The sequence below is a fragment of the Nicotiana sylvestris genome, chromosome 5 (genome assembly GCF_000393655.2).
Source record: "Nicotiana sylvestris chromosome 5, ASM39365v2, whole genome shotgun sequence".
Lineage (NCBI taxonomy): Eukaryota > Viridiplantae > Streptophyta > Magnoliopsida > Solanales > Solanaceae > Nicotiana > Nicotiana sylvestris.
In genome coordinates, this window is record NC_091061.1 from 30,430,173 (window position 1) to 30,446,900 (window position 16,728).

The 16,728-nt window shown below is 38.3% G+C and overlaps 1 protein-coding gene across 3 annotated transcripts; it reads left to right on the forward strand.

The window, feature by feature from the left end:
- The first annotated feature begins 10,187 nt into the window (after nt 1–10,187).
- LOC104217940 (uncharacterized) lies at nt 10,188–14,714 on the forward strand. 3 transcript variants are annotated; one of them, XM_070174322.1, is made up of 7 exons: nt 10,212–10,336; nt 10,467–10,540; nt 11,323–11,456; nt 11,662–11,779; nt 11,927–12,378; nt 12,526–12,823; nt 13,318–14,714. In XM_070174322.1, exons 4-7 carry the CDS (start codon nt 11,675–11,677, stop codon nt 14,482–14,484), a joined length of 2,022 nt encoding a protein of 673 aa, XP_070030423.1. In that variant the 5' UTR covers nt 10,212–10,336; nt 10,467–10,540; nt 11,323–11,456; nt 11,662–11,674; the 3' UTR covers nt 14,485–14,714. The 3 variants fall into 3 exon arrangements, with proteins under 3 accessions (XP_009766592.1, XP_070030423.1, XP_009766593.1); XM_009768290.2 differs by lacking the exon at nt 11,323–11,456 and having other exon boundaries at nt 10,188–10,336; XM_009768291.2 differs by lacking the exon at nt 11,323–11,456 and having other exon boundaries at nt 10,478–10,540.
- The last annotated feature ends 2,014 nt before the right edge of the window (nt 14,715–16,728 follow it).

Below are 16,728 nucleotides of genomic sequence, written 5' to 3' on the forward strand. Positions count from 1 at the left end.
TGGTATTTTCTATATTAATTATGGGATTCTATATATCAATATCGGGAAGGTGAAGGTAATGGCTTTGGGGAACACTTAAAGAGTATTCAGCGGCTTAGGAGCCTTAGACGGTGTAGCTTTATGCTTGGGTTTCGTGTGATAAGCCTAGGTTGAGGAAATTGTGGTGCTACAGCAAGAAGGAATATCAAGTTGAAGATGAATCAGAAGGAATTTAGATAGATGGGGTATCTTGATAGTAGACCAAATCGGTATGGTAAGGATATGATTAATTCCTTGTGTGTGTTCGAGGTAATGAGTTCCTACAGCTATTTTGCAACAATGCTCTTGGGTTTTGATGGCTTGCTTAGCTTGGTCTAGTTAGAAGGATTCAGTCCTGGCAGTTGAATTTGTGCAAATGGAATTGGGAGAGTTCTTATTGATTTCTACCATGGTTGGAGAGGTGCAATTTCTCCGAGTGTGAGAAGCATAGGATACGTAATGATTTTTCTTCTAGATGGGATCAATGGAAGTTCTTCGCTAGATGAGTTACAGTTCAGTTCTGAAAGGAAGTTCATAAAACTCTTAGGCAACGGGTAGCCTCAGATGATTAAGGAAATGGTACTACTAATTGGAAATGATTTGACGAGAGTCTATGTTTTAGTAAAAGGGCAATGTTATTAAGTTGATAGCACTTTGGTAGTATTGCAGCACCTTCTTTTTAGATCGACTGGTGATATTCAGGTTTGCTTGGTGGCACACGGAAATTTTAGAGTATCTATAGTGGAATGATTGGGTATTATAGGTGTGGCATATATTCGTACGGCGAAATTGGGATAGGATATAATGATTCATGTGTCGTATGGACGTAGAGATGGAAGTTCTCATATTCAGGCTATGTTGTGATTGTAGATCGTGTGTATCAGCACTGTTTAGTGACTACCGAGATTTGGAGGCCCGAGCGGATCTTTCTTTGCTTTGTATGTTAGGTTTTGGATGTGATGTTGGGGATTTAGACTGATCGTCTTAGTGTTGGGTTATTCTGGACTATTGCGTTATGGGCTAGGTTGGAAATGCCAAAGGTTGAGTGGCGATGTGTGTCGCGTTATGTTCTAGTGGAGTGGTTTATATTTCATAGACCCAGCGGACGGCTGGGAAGGATTGTTTTTCTTAATTGGGCCTTCGTGATGGATGTTAGTGAAGAGGTTTCTACCATTGATTCAGTTCCGGTGTTGAGGGACTTTCCGGAAGCATTTGTTATGGCCGGGCATATCGTCGGGCGAGGTTGTGGATTTCGGTATTTATGTGATGTCGGGCACCGTATCGTATGGCTCCGGTAGGAGTTATGGTAGTTGAAGGAGAAACTTTAGGCTTCCTTGGTAAGGAGTTCATTGGCAGGCTAATGTGGATGCGTGTTCTAGCTCGAGTCGGCTTGGTTGGCCCCGAATTGTATTGTTGAGGGATAGGTTGATTCGACCGTTATTGAGCTTATTAGTGATCTAGGGAGATCTATGAGTTGCCTTTCTGTGTTGCGAGACATTATTATCTATTGGTTATGGGCACATATGGTGCGGTTCTAATGGGGTTCATAGTGGAAATCGAGCGGGAAGAGTAATCGGGTATTGCTCGGTGAATGGTGTATCGGTTACGTCCTATCGGGTTTGCGTGGTATATGTTACTTGTTTCACCATTGGTGTAATGATTTGCTTTGGTTCCAGACGTCAAATTGTGCGTGGTTGTCAATTTCGAGCATAGTGACTTGAGGTGTCCCATGTGGAGCACTGTTTGGATAGGATCGCGCATTATAGTGAAGCTATGTGGAGATATGACCTTGCAGGTTAGATTCGTGTGTCCTATTCTATGATGTGAGACGGGTTATCAGCCCTGTGTTATGGTGGTACTGGTGAGCTTGAGGTACAACTCTTTCATTTGAGTCATTTTCATGATTTGAGTATGTTCGGACCGTTGTTTATTGGTGCGCGTATTATGCTAGATGTGGATTAGGCCTCTATTGGTGTGACATGTCACCAGGGTAGTGTGTTGGGTCAGAGGAGATCGTTGGGATCATTAATGAAAATAAACGGATTCGATTTCACCATGTTTGATGGGTAAAAATCGAGGTTCGGTTCAAAAAAATTGCTATGGTAATTGCCAGAGGAGAAATGGCTTCATGAATGGTTGATCTAAGAAATGCTTGTGGTTTATTGCGTGTTTCATTTATTGTTGGCAGTATATGAAAGTGTTGGAATGAGACTTTAGCTAATAAGAGGTTTTCTATCGGTATTTGGTTGTTATGGGCAGCTGTTGTGAATAGAATTTATTGTTGCGAGCGTTAAAGTTATATGGTATATCATGGGATTGCTCCCGAGGTTGCAGGCATGGGTTACTACAGCTAGTTCGGGTCTATTCAAAGTATAGGTGTGAGGTTTTGATCGTATTGATGGTTTCAGAAGTGAAAATGTTGTTTTATGGTTTATGGGCTAGATTGGATTGTGTAATTTTAGTTAAACGGTGTTATCGGACCTATATGAGATAGGGTGACGTGGGATCACCCCCGGCTATAAGCATGGTAAGGTTATTCAGCGATTGGTGGGCTTTTATAACAGCTCTGGGTATGTTCGAGGACGAACGTGTGTTTAAGTGGGGGAGGATGTAACGACCCGACCGGTTGTTTTGAACTTTTGCACTTTGATCGCCAGTTCTCGGGCATGACTTGCCCCGTATAACGTATTATGACTGATGTAGATCGTTGGTTTTGGTTTTCAGGAAAAATCAGAATGAATTTGAAGGAACAGTCTCAGTTGAAAGCTTTGAATTTGAAAGGTTTGACTAAGAGTTGACTTATTTGTATATGAGCTCGGATCGGAAATTTTATGATTTGTATAGCTTCGTTGGGTGATTTATGACTTAGGAGCGCGATCGGAATGCATTTTGGAAGTTCGTGGAAGGATTTGGCTTGAATTGGCAAAGTTAATATTTTGGCGAATTCCGGTTGATAGGTGAGATTTTGATCCTAGGGTCGGAATGGAATTCTGAGAGTTGTTGTAGCTTCGTTATGTCATTTGTGATGTGTGTGCAAAATTTCAGGTCATTTGGATGTCGTTTGGTCGACTTTTTGATAGAATTTGGATTTCGGAAGTTTTGGAATTCTTAGGCTTGAATCCGAGGGTGATTTGATGTTTTGATGTTGTTTTGAGCGTTCTGAAGGTTGGAACATGTTTGAATTATGTTATGGGGTGTGCTGGCATGTTTGGTCGGGGTCCCATGAGACTCGGATATGTTTTGGAAGAGTTTTTGGAAGATTTTGCCGTTTTGACCATAAGCATGTAATGATTCAAAGGTCCATTTTTAGTTCTAGAAATTGAAATTTGATTTCGAGACTTCCAGAATTTTGATAATGAATTATAGGACTGATCTGGAAAGTTTGGTCTAATTTCATCAGGTCGCGATTGAGTTTTTGACACGAAACATGAGTTAATTGCTTAACGAGCGAAATGGGTATTGAACTGAGCAAATGAGCTCCGAATTGGGTTTCGACTAAAGGGCTATGTTCGTATTATTATTTGTGACTCATAGGAACAAGAATCGTCGAATTCCGAGTTCGTATGATGGAGTTAGAGCCTTTTTAGTGAAAAGAAAAGCTGCTGCAATTTTCTGGGCAGTTTCTGCATTTTTTGCACGTGTGAACAGTGACAGCACCTGCGTGAATGTAACCATGTATAGTACACGTGAATACCACGTGAACAGTACACGTGAACAGTAAAAAAATGTATGAACAGTACCCCTGAAATTCTGGACAGTTTTAAGTTCAACAGTCCTGTTTTTGGTCATTTTTTTTACTATCAAGCTCGGGTTTTAGGCAATTTTGAGCGAGAAATCACGGGAATTCTTGGGGTAAGTGTTCTTGAATCCCTTGTGATTATATTTCATGAATAAATCTTCATTTTTGGCATTAGGTTATTGATATTTAAAGAAAAATGGAGGAATTTTCTAAAATTCCATAAAGATGAATTTTTAAGATTTGAAAGCCAATCCGATGTCGGATTTTGGTAAGTTTGTTTGGTTGGACTCATGGTTGGATGGGGGTTCATATTCCGAGATGTGGGCCCCACGGGCGAATTTTGAGTGCAATTTCAGATTTTTAATGGAAAATGTAGAATTTCATATTGAATTAATTCCTATAATTTTTATTAACTGAATCGAATTATTGTGGCTAGATTCGAGGCATTTGGAGGTCGATTTGAGAGACAAAGGCATCGCGAGCTAGAGGATTAGCCGGTTCGAGGTGAGTAATGATTGTAAATGATGTCCTGAGGGTTTGAAACCCCGGATTTGCACATCGTAGTGCTATATTGAGGTGAGACACGCGCTGGATGATGAGCGGGGGGTCTTTTACTACCGGAGATTGTGACTTGGTCCATCCCGATTGATGATTTTACGCATATTTGATTGAAACTTATTTGTTATCATCATGATTTGGGCTGATTGCCATACTTGGCCTTCGTGCCAATTATTTGAATCCTTCGGGAATTTTTATTACTATTTCCTCACAGTTTTGACTTATATTTAAACTCAGTCCTGTTTATAATTATTGTTTTACAAACTCAACCGCTTTTATGCAGATTTGAAAACTCAAATGATATTTCTAAATGGTATTTTGGGCTGAGAACTACTGTTTTACAAATGCCCGAGGGGCTTATGATGATTTCCGGACTGAGTGAGGCCGAGGACCATATGTGAGGATATGCCGAGTGATATGAGGCCAAGGGCTTGAGATATTTTATATGCCACGTGGTGGCTTGAGTGATGTGAGGCCGAGTGATATGAGGCCGAGGGCCTGAGATACTTTATATGCCACGTGGTGGCTTGAGTGATGTGAGGATATGTTGAGTGATGATGCCACGAGGTGGCTTGATATAGCGCTTGGGCCGTAAGGGGGCCCTCCGGAGTCTGCACACCCATAGTGAGCGCGGGTACCTATTGTTCTGAGTGATTGATACTATGCCCGAGGGGCTGATATGAGTGATTGTGAGGTAGCCCGAAGGGCTGATACTATTCTGAGAGTGAGCCCGAGGGGCTGTTACTATTCTGATATTGAGCCCGAGGGCTAGCACTGTTCTGATATTAAGCCCGAGGGGCTGGTTCTATTGATATGCCCGACGGGCGGTTTGTTGTACATGTTTTGCCCGAGGGGCTGTTTACGTTTCTATCGATTTCGTTACTCACTTGTAAACTACTTGCTTTATTTGTTGGGGAAAAAAGGGATTTTCACTTGGTTTCTCACTGCTTTACTGTTTAAAGTGATTTTACTACTTCAGTATGGAATACCTTGTGTTTTTGCGCGATTTCTTGCCTTCAGTCTTTATTTATTATTATTACTCACTGAGTCGGAGTACTCACATTACTCATTGCACCTTCTATACAGATTCAGGTATGTTTTGGCTGATCGGAGGCAGAGTCATCAGGGTTTAGCAAGGTAGCTGTCGGCGTTCGCAACACTGCTTTTCTCTCTCCTCATTTCATTAGTCTGTATTTGTACACTCCAAGCTTTCAGTTGTATTTATACCATAGTAGATGCTCATGACTTGTGACACTCCGGTTAGGGCTGTGTTGGGTTGTGCTTCCGTTAATTATATCATTAAATCATATTTAAACTATTTATTAATGTTTAACTATTTTTGAAAAGACGATATGGCTTTGTTGGTTGGCCTTGTCTTCACGAGAGGAGCCATCATGACCGGAGCGGGGTTTGGGTCGTGACACCCATAATAACTTGCATAGGACAGCCTTATTCCAGTAATAGAGATCTAATATATTTAACCATCCTGCTGATCTTGGTCTGCATATAGTGTCCCAGACAACCAATGATCTCCTAGAATGATCAGTACTTCCAGTCCACAAGAAAGTTCTACAGACTGCAACTATCAGCTTGATGATCTTCTTAGGAAGTAGAAACACATGTGCCCAATATGTTTGCATCTCAAAAACTACACTCTTTAGCAGCTGTAGCCTTCCACTATATGACAAAAACTTAGCTATCCAGCATTTTATTCTTGCTATTATCTTCTCAACCGGAGGCATCCATTGTTGTGTAGACAGTTTTCTTGAAGATAGTGGCACATCTAGATACTTGAATGGAAGCTCTCCCAATGTGAACTGCATCTCCTCTAGTATCTGGTCTGTAAACTCCTTGAGACTCCAGCTATATATAGAGCACTTTTATCCATATTTGCTTCAATCCTGACACCTCAGAGAAATGATTGAACCTCCCTAGCATTAGCTGAATTGAAATCCTGTCTGCTCTACTACAAAGGATCAAATCATCTGCAAAACAAATATGTGTTATATTATTTTTAGAACATTTTGGGTGATGGTTGAAATCTGGATTTTGATTCAGCTTCTTCAAGGATCTATTTAGGTATTCCATCACCAGTACAAACAAGTAAGGAGACATAGGGTCTCCTTGTCTTAGTCCCTTTTTGGCTTGGAAATTTTCTGTTAAACCCCCATTTAACAGCAAAGAGTAGCTGACTGTCGTCACACACTCCATTATCAGATTTACAAATCCCACAGGCAGTCCAAATTCCATCAGAATCATTTTCAAAAAAGGCCATTCTACTGAGTCATATGCTTTCCTTATATCAACTTTAATACAACACCTAGGAGACACCCCTTTTTGATTGTAACCTTTCACCAATTCATGTGCTATAATTACATTGTCCAAAATGTTCTTCCCTCTATAAATGCAGACTGAGTAGGCCCCACAATAGAATCTACTACCAGCTTCAATCTAGTTGTGATGATCTTTGTTATTATCTTGTAGAGGGTCGTACAACATGCTAGTGGTCTAAATTCTTTGACAAATTTTGGTCTTGTAATCTTTGGCACTAAGGTCACAGTAGTACAGTTTATACTCTTCAACATTTTATCTCTCATGAAGAATTCTGTAATTACCTTCCTGGTTTCATCTCCAATTACACTCCAATAGGTTTTGAAAAATTCGGTAGTGAATCCATCAATTCCTTGTGCCTTCTCATCTGGTAATTCTCTCACTGCTTCATCAATTTCCTCCTCTATTACTCTGACACTAAGAAGTTGTTGTTGCTCTTTGCTAAGACATGGCCCATATCTTGCAACTTCTATATCAATACAAGGCAGTTCTCTAGCTGATGTACCCAATAGAGACTGAAAGAATCCTCTAAATTCTTGTTCTATCTTAGCAGTATCTGTCATCTTATTCCTTTGCTCATCAAATATTATTGATATCCTATTTCTTGATCGTCTGGCCTTCAAGTGAGCATGAAAGAACTTTAAATTTTGATCTCCTGCCTGAATCCATATTGCTTTATATCTCTGCCTTAGTACTTGTTCATTTATACCTTCCCGCTTTTTAATTTGTATCAGCAGCTTCTTTTTTGTGTCTATTAACGAATTGTTGAATGGATCTTTATTCATTTCTCCTTGGACTCTTTTCAATTGGTCTCTAGTCTTTCCTATTGTCTTCTCCAGTGAGTTCAGTTCTTTATTCATTGTCTTTGTTCTCTCCTTTATATTGTGCAACTTCTTCCATACTGAGAACATAGTACACCCTTCAACTTTTTGCCTCCATATCTCTTGAACAGCTTCCTCAAACTTCTTCTGCTTAGAAGCACAGTATATAATCTGAATGGTTTAGGTAAATTATTTCTCATTACCTCAGTATTTATAATGATGGGGGAATGATCCGAGACACCTGGCAATTCAAAAATTGCTTCTAGACTACTATAATGAGTTAGCCAAGAAGCATTTCCAAATGCCTAGTCTATATTACTGTAAATTCTATCCTTAGCATCTCTTTTATTGCACCATGACCATTCATACCCTTTCATGTTCAATTGCCCCAGCCCAATATCATTTATACATTTTTGAAAATCTGTTATTTCTCCCTGATGTACTGGTTTCCCATTGAGCCTATCATTAACAAACAACACATTATTGAAATCTCCAATAACCAGCCAAGCCTCTTGTATACTTTTACTAATCTGCCTTAGCTGCTCCCATAAATTCTTTCTTTCATTCAGTTTGTTCATCCTATATACAAATGTAACATAGCTTGAGAAGCTTGATCCCTTGTCTTTTACCTTACAATACACTAATTGAGATGTATTCCCAATTATTTGGACCTACACCAAACTGTCTTTTCAGAATATCTAAATCCTTCCATTGTTTGCCACAGCTTCATCTGAGTATATCTTCCATTCCTTGTTAAACTTCTTTTTGATTTTCATTCCACTTCTAGGTTTTATTCTTGTCTCAAGGCAACCTAGTAAAGCAATTTTTTGGTTAAGCAAAAAGGCCTTGAGTTCTTTTTGCTTAAAGGGCTTGTTAAGCCCTCTTATATTCCATGAGCTAAGGATCATGGAGGATTTTTCTCATTGAGGCTAATCCCTTCAATCCTTCTTTTAGTATTGTTATCATCTTGTATCACCAATGGACTGTACCTATTTTTGTTCAGCATGTTCATAATTTCTTTCTCCAGTAATGCTCCCCTTTGCTGTGAATTGGTCTTATCCTTCATCTTCTGTTTCCCTCTGGCTGTCTTAAATGTCTGCATATCCATTTCCTGCTTAGGTTCCCCTTTGTCTTAGTGTTGTTATCATATTCTGCTCTTTTTGCATTTCTTGTTTCTCACTCGGCTGGTTTTCCTCTTGTACATTACTTTGTCCCTTCTTCTCTATTACTTGTTCAGTAATAGTTTTTTCCCTCCACTGTTTTTTGATCTAGTTTCTGCCTATTTGTTTTTTCTATTTCCTGCTTGTTGTACCTCACTGGTCTTCTTCTTCACTGCTTTCTCACAATTCTCTTCATGAGTACTTATTTGGCAGCATTTTTCACAGAATACAGGCTTCCATTCATACTCCAGTGTTTGCACTCTATACTATCCTTCTTCTTCTTTTTTTTCAATTAGCATATCATCTGGAAGTTCTTGTGAGACATCCATCTCCACCAGTATGCGTGCATAGGATATCCTCACCCCTTCAGCTGTCAGTCTATCTGAGCATATAGGTTTCCCTAGATAGCTGGCTATTCTCCCCAAATTTTCCTGAGTCCAGTATTGTATAGGCAACCCTTGGAAAATCATCCAAATAGGTATTTTTCTAGTCAATTCCTTATTCATCTGAAAATTCGGCTCCCATTGCTTCAGAATCAAAGGTCGATTATGGAATGTATAAGGCCCTTGTTGAATGAGGTTATTCTTATCATCCTCATAATTAAATCTAAATATGAAATAGCCATTATCATGCAAAAACACTTGAGGTGTCTTAATGAAATTCCACACTCCATTACACAAACTTTAACATCTCTTTGAAAGAAGGATTTCCATCCAATACATACCCAATAACCGTCTCCTTACATTTTTGTGTTTGCTCTGCAACTTCCGCTCTATTCAACCTCACGATCTTCGTCCTTTCCTTTATTACTGGTGCATAATAGTCCAATTTCATTCCCTGATGTAAAGCTTTGTTTCCTTTGACCACATCAGCTAAGGTCGGTTTCATTTGAGTTGGATCTGCTCGATTTACTGAGAAATTCAACTTCCTCGCTGCATTGTTAAGATCTACCTCCACTGGCTTCTCATCGTTGTTGCATTTCGAAGCTTGTATGGCCGTTGGAGCACTTCCCATTCTAGTCATCCAATGATCTAGTTGCATTTGACCTATCAGTTGTGGCACTCCTGTTTCCGGTGTTACCAGTCGTCCTCCGTCGTCCTCCGTCGTCCTCTTCCGATATTGTACGTGGTGCAATTGGTTGAGATCTCCGCCTAGCCATCGTCTTAAGCGTACGTTAGCTGCCTTGCTTAACGTGTGCCTGTAGAGCTCAAGCCATCGAAATTCACCTTTTAGTATTAGTTAATAATGAAATTGACCATATTAACATTAATTTTTTCATTGGAAATACAATAAATACTTCTTAACTCTTTATTTTAAAGATAACTTTTAAAAAAAATAATTTATTTTTGATATCTGAAAAAATTAAATATTGTGAATTACTAAGGGAAAAAACAAAAAACAATCAAAGTAACCGGGAGTAAAGGTTCAAGTCAGTTGTATCTCAAAAACTCACGTATTTATTACAGTTAAGAGTTAACTGTGTAAAAAGTAGGTTAAACAAGGACAGAAAAAAGTAAAAAGGAAACCTTGGTCTGGTCTCTATCGGACACGAATTGTAATATACAACTTGCTTTCTTCATTTCCAAAGCTACCCCTTCCCAGAAACTCATAAACTGAATAAGTCCACCTTAAACTAAACCATGAATTCAACTACTACTATTCCCTTTCCCTTTTTAGGATCTCAAACTTAAGTCACCTTCAATTTCAAGGTGAAGAAAATTTCAAATCTTTATTCAATTATTTGTCTTACTATGTCAACTCTCATCATTCTTTTCAACTTTTTTCTAACTTGACTGGGTTCTTTGATTCTTTTATTGGGGGTATTTAAATAATTGGCAGTGCCATTTTAGGAGCTGAACTCTGAGCTTCTTTTACAAGATGACAAGTCATGGGAAAGAAGATCAAGATCAGAGGTACTAATCTTGCTATACTTTACAGATATTTCTTTATGTGACTGTAGAATTATGAAATTGTTAGATTTAGGATTATTTCGTTTCTGGGGTTTAACTTTGATTGCTTTAAAACACCTCTTACTGCAGAAACCCAGTAAAAATTGTTTCTTTACTGTTAGTGGAACAAAAGTAAGCAGATGAAGTAAAAATGTCTTCTTTCATTAAGATGGAGATGGGGAGTGGGAAATTTTTCCTTTTTTTCTATGAAAGTAGTGTCCGCGCCAGCTTGCGTGTACCTCAACTATTTCACCCCGGTACTTGCTACCTCCCACTAGCACCCGAGATCAGAGATGTGGTTGTTATACTTCTTAGTTTCTCTTGGGTCCAGTGTAATCCCACAAATGGGGTCTGAAGAGGGTAGTGTGTACGCAGAGTCGCAGACCTTACCCCAACCTTGAAGGCAGGGGCGGATCCATCCCTTTGGTACTTTCTGTGTGTAGTATAAATTTATGTGTAAAAAATTACTAAAATTACAACATATAGTATATGAACGCTAACTTTAAAAATATTATTGGTTTTGAACCCATAGAATTTAAATTTTGTATTTTCCTTTGCTTGAAGGTAGAGAGCTATTTCTGATAGACCCTCGACTCACAAAGTCAATTCTAGGTAAAGAAAGGTGAAAATCTTGGGTAGTGATGATAGACTCAGTTGAAAGATTCAACTAAGAATTCAACCTCTTTAGATTTTACTTATTGATTAATAGAGCAGAGAAATTGAGTTCCATCTCTATTGTTCACTAGGGAACATCACTCAAGTATAAGGCTATCTATTAGATGAAGTACTAATATGCTCACTCTCCTTCGATAAAGAAGATAGACAAGTAGAGGGAGTTTCCACTCGGGAGGGCGAGGGAGTGGGATATCGACATTTCAAGGTATATAAATCTCAGTCACTGCTTGTATATTGAAAATTTAGTACTTTGCGAGTTAAGATTTTTTCTGAAGCATCCTCTTGCATGTTCAGTTCCTAAGGATTTATCAAGTTCATAGGCAGTGGGATGATTTTATTCCATTTTTTACCTCAGTGAGTTGGATGTTATTTTCAAATGGAACTTAATATTTTATAATTTTCTTAATCAGGAAAATCCTTGGCATGGAAGATTCTAGTATGACAATTGAATTTCTCCGTGCACGATTATTGGCTGAAAGGTCTGTCTCACAAACAGCAAGGCAGAGAGCTGAAGAACTATCAGAGAGGGTTAGTCTTTAGCTTATAAACGTACAAGCACCAAAATTTTGAATCTTTTCTTCCTTCCTCAGCCCACCACGAGCTTAGTCTATTTTATCAAAGATTTTCTGCAATTGGAGTGGAAAAGGTGAATGCTTTTTAATTAATGTGTTATAGGTGTTGGAACTGGAAGAGCAGCTAAAGATTGTGTCACTACAAAGAAAGAAAGCCGAGAAGGCCACTGCAGCTGTTCTTTCCATCTTAGAGAACAATGGAAGATCTGATGCTTCGGAGGAGTTTGATTCAGGCTCTGATCAGGAAGCGATATTCTCTGATTCTAAATGTGCTGAGTCCGCTGACAATAGAGACGAGCGAAAGCCAACTTCATCAAATGTGAAAGAGAAAGAAAATGATGCAGATACATTCTCAAGCTCCGAGATTGTATCTTCTCCATCAACTGGTAGAAGTTTGTCGTGGAAAAGTGGTAATAATCATTCTTTGCAGTCTTTCGACAGGAAGAAATACAGTGATTCTGCCTGGAGGAGGTCTAGTAGTTTTGCATCAACTGGATCTTCTTCGCCAAGACGTTCTGGAAAATCATGCCGACGGATAAGGCGCAGTAACACCAGGTAAGTTCTTTAATAAGTTTGAGTTATGATTATGCTAGGTAAATTCCTGATACATATTTTACGAGCATCATATGCATATCCACCGGTGCAATTAGAGTTCCTCTTTATCATCGTTCCCTTTTTAACGTCATTTCTTTTGTGGACCAGATCAGCCACTGATGAATTACAAAATACTTCTGGTGGATGTCCCTCCGAGATTCTTCCTTCTTCTGCTAACAATGGGACTCAATCCTTAATGGACAGTGCTGGCGATAATGATGCGAAAAATCAACTTCACTTTCATGCTTCAGAGATGTCAGAAAATCAAAGGAAAGCAGATGAGAATGATGAAAACATGGAAAGAGCTCTACAACATAAGGCACAACTTATAGGGCAATATGAAGCTGAGGAAAAAGCCCAAAGAGAATGGGAAGAAAAGTACAGAGAGAATAACAGCTATGCGCAGGTATATTTATGAATTTTTGCTCAGGTAATTTATACTGTTCATCTGTTGACCAACCTGTGCATAGAAACTGATGTCCGAGGTCATTGTTAGACTAATATACACAAGAGCATAGCCGTCAAACAATGACGGAACTCCTGATAATTTATTCACGTAATAGCTATTTTTCATATCATCTAATTCTCTTCCTAATTGGATTTTAGTCTAGTGCTAGATTCTGGTTTTTAGAGTTAAGTTTGTCAAACCATGATGATCCTCTAAACGGAAAACAGAAGATTCATATAGCCACCTCGACTAGTTTGAGATTGAGGTGTAGTTGGTTGGTGTGTCATATATTTCTTAACTTGTACTGTTAATTTTGCTTCTATTTTTGCTCTTGATGCGTTTCGCTGCTTTTGCTTTAGTCCAGTACACACCTTCATAGATCATTTGCTGGTGAAGATAATGCATAGATCTGTTAGACAATTCATTTCAGTTGTCTTTCATAAACTACTCAGGATTCATGTGACCCTGGGAATTACTCGGACGTGACTGAAGAAAGAGATGACATGAAGGCATTTGAGCAATCATACTCAGCTGAAATGATAAATTTGCAAAATCATGCAAACCAATTCCAGGAAGCAGATATTCGCTCCATGAACGGAGTTACAGACAATGTTCCATCCACTCCACATATCGATACTGGACGACGGAAGGATCAGAATTGCAGCAAAGTTTTTACCTCAGAGTCAGCATCAGAATTTGCATTCTCAAAGTCTAATGGGAGTTGTCCAGAAAATCATGGCCCGGTACCTGCTTATAGTCACCATCAGTCTATGTCTGCGAATGGCTCCCCTATGCACCCGTCGGAAAAAACTATTCCATCTTCCGAAGGTAGCAGTTCGCAAGCAGGACAAGCTTTAGAAGGATCTTATGAACAAGCCTTGGTTTCTCATAATGCTTCAAATAATATAGGTTCTATACTGGGGGCACTTGAACAAGCTAAGTTTTCACTCAGCCAACAGATCAATGACTACAAATCTTCTGCGGAAACTGTAGGACATTCTATTCCTACAACTAGAACTGAGGACAGATTAGATATTCCACCTGGGTGCCCTGGCCTTTTCAGACTACCAACAGATTTTCAACCTGAAGCAACTGCAACTGCCAGCTACTCGGGTTTGTTTTCAAGGTTCAGTTCAGCAAATTATTCTCTTGAAAATGGCTCTGATAAATTCTCTACAACCCCTTACATGGAGCCTGGATCAAATGCTATTACAGGAAATAGGTTTTCTTCTCATTCCACCCGACCTATCACAGATGTCGGTTCTGGAGTATCTTCACAAAGGCCTGTCTTGGAAAACACCTTACCCAAAAGTCTACCATATTCCACTAGATTCGACTATCTTAATTCTCCCTCGAGTTTTGGTCTTCCGTTTTCTAGTAAATCAGTGTACCCCACCTATCCTTTTTGCCTCAGTACAACAACTACTACGTCTCAATCCCCAAGTTGGAGTCCACTACATGAATCCTCACCGACCACATTCAGCCCCATTGTAGTGCCAAAATTATTATCAGGTGAAGAAATGTACCTAAGATCACTTCCTAGGAATGAGACAGGTACAACCCCATCATTTCATGTCTCACATTATGATACTCATCTGAGACCAAACCTGTATAGGTAGCTGGTATTGCTCAAAGCACTGCATTTCATGTAATATTGGTTTAGGGTTAGAATGAGAGGTTTGGCTATGTATCTATGTCGCTAGTTCTTTTTCTTTATAGTCTCTCTCTATCTATTTCTTCATCTATTATGAATGAGAGGTTTGGCTATGTATCTATGATATTTGAGGTGGTTGTTGTATTTAAATGTGTTTGTAGATGGAATCAATAAAATTTGTCAGCAATTAGACTATCATGGTTGCTTGACTGGATTGTTTATGTTATTCAAGGGCCCGTTTGGCCATAAAAAGAATTTCATTTTTTTTGCTTTTTTTCGAAATTAGTGTTTGGCGATAAAATTTTCAATTTTCACTTGATAAATTTCGAAGTTTTTCGATAATTTGAAAACTCCAAAAAAAAATCAAAATTCACTTCAAATCACGCACAAAAATTCAAAAACGACCCAAAATTGTATTCATGTCCAAACACAACTCTAATTTTCAAATACTATTTTCATTTTTTAAAAAATACCTTTTTTCAGAAATTTCACAATTCTTATGTCCAAACGCCCACAAAGATGGTCAAAGTGAAAAAAGGCTGCTGATGAGAAGATTATTTATGTTAATTACACCATCTAATTGATGATCCTAACGGTAAGCGATAAGATTAGCAAGATTATAGTCCCACTTGTTCAAATTAGACTGTAATTTTCTTATTTTTTTTACGGAGAATCCAAAGTAAGAGGGTTTTTTTACTAGAGTAATTTTCTTTTATACCGATTGTGTATATAACTTAAAACTATTTAATGATTTCGTGGAGATCCTGAACATTCCTTCAAGGGGGAGGAAACAGAAATAATGTTACGTCCTAAAACATAATGTATAGAATTGGAAATGATTTTACTCACAAAAATACTAAAATACGGATCACGAATGAGACTCAGTGAGACTTTTTTTTTCTTATTCAAAGCGCATGCTTCAAATTATTGCAAAGGATATATATACACACTAATTTGGTAGTAACGAAATAAATTTGAATCTTTTGTTTGTCTACTTTACAGATACGGTCTTTTTTTGACCCTGCGTTGTAGGATATTTTGTGCACTGGACTGCTTTTTGTTTGTCTACGTGGCTCCTCCTTGGCAAATGTCAAAGTCAAGTCAGGCAACTATTAGAAGGATGGGCAAATATGAGAAAATATCAACGATGTAAGAGCTTCTTACTCTTTCACCTTTCAAAAGTCGAAATAGAACCAAAAGGTAAACAGTAAAAAAAAAAAAACAAATCAAATATTTCTGTGGTAAACTTCAACCTTTTCCTTGAAAAGAAAACAAAGAAGATTCAACAATGCAAAAAGCCAGCCATCATGAGTTGCTTCATGAAATGACCAAGTCAAATTAAGTGTCTTTAAAAGGATTTTTCTTAGAAATATCTTTGCCAGTTTATGACCAAGAAAGCTACACAACTACATAAACAATTATCACATAAAACATTCCAACTCAGTTCTAATCCCTTCACTTATCAAAACATAATATTTGTCAAAGCCTAATCCCATCTTCCCAAAACTTTTGTTAGTCTTTAATCCAAAAATTCCCTTTTGTCAATCTTTTATTGATTCATTTACTGGATCTTAGATTGAATATGATTCTAGAGTTCTTCAAAGACCTCTGCTTGAAAAGTGGAGACTTCTTCAAGAATATATTTCCAAATAAAGATCAAGAAAATGAAGCTCAGATGAGTCCTAACAAAGATCAAGAAAATAGAGGAATTGATGAATCTCAGTTAAGGCTTGAGAGGTTTAAGGTGAAAACCCCAGAGGTTAAATCAACAGGAGTTGGTCAAAGTGGTCCAAACACTTCTAGTTCCAAATAGCTCTCTGAGAACAACAAGATCATTTCATTAAATTTTTTGCTTTTGACTTTATGTAGATTAGACTTTAAACCTTATTTCTTTGTTCTTTTTGGAGTATATATAGCATGTGCTCTTTAATCATTGGCTTGATACCAATACTTGTGCTCTTTAATCATTGTCATATATTCCAGCATTTATAGACCAATCCTTCTCTGATTTGTTTTAGTTCCAATATATCACTTTCTGTCTGTCCTCTATAGATATCATACCCTTAAAACCAATGACACCAAAAGAGTATAGTTTTCTTCTTCTTCTTCTTCTTTTCTTTCCCCCTCCCAATTTAGGAGGATTTATAGTACTTCCACACTTCCCCTCCTGCATAACTAGAACCCAAGACCTAACGGTTGTGGGTGAAGG

Excerpts from the sequence above, each read along its gene's own strand:
- LOC104217940 (XM_009768290.2), top strand. The coding sequence starts at position 10,506 with ATGACAAGTCATGGGAAAGAAGATCAAGATCAGAG. Across the intron at positions 11,780-11,926 it reads CTGAAGAACTATCAGAGAGG|GTGTTGGAACTGGAAGAGCA; the intron begins GTTAGTCTTTAG and ends AATGTGTTATAG. Across the intron at positions 12,379-12,525 it reads ATAAGGCGCAGTAACACCAG|ATCAGCCACTGATGAATTAC; the intron begins GTAAGTTCTTTA and ends TTTGTGGACCAG.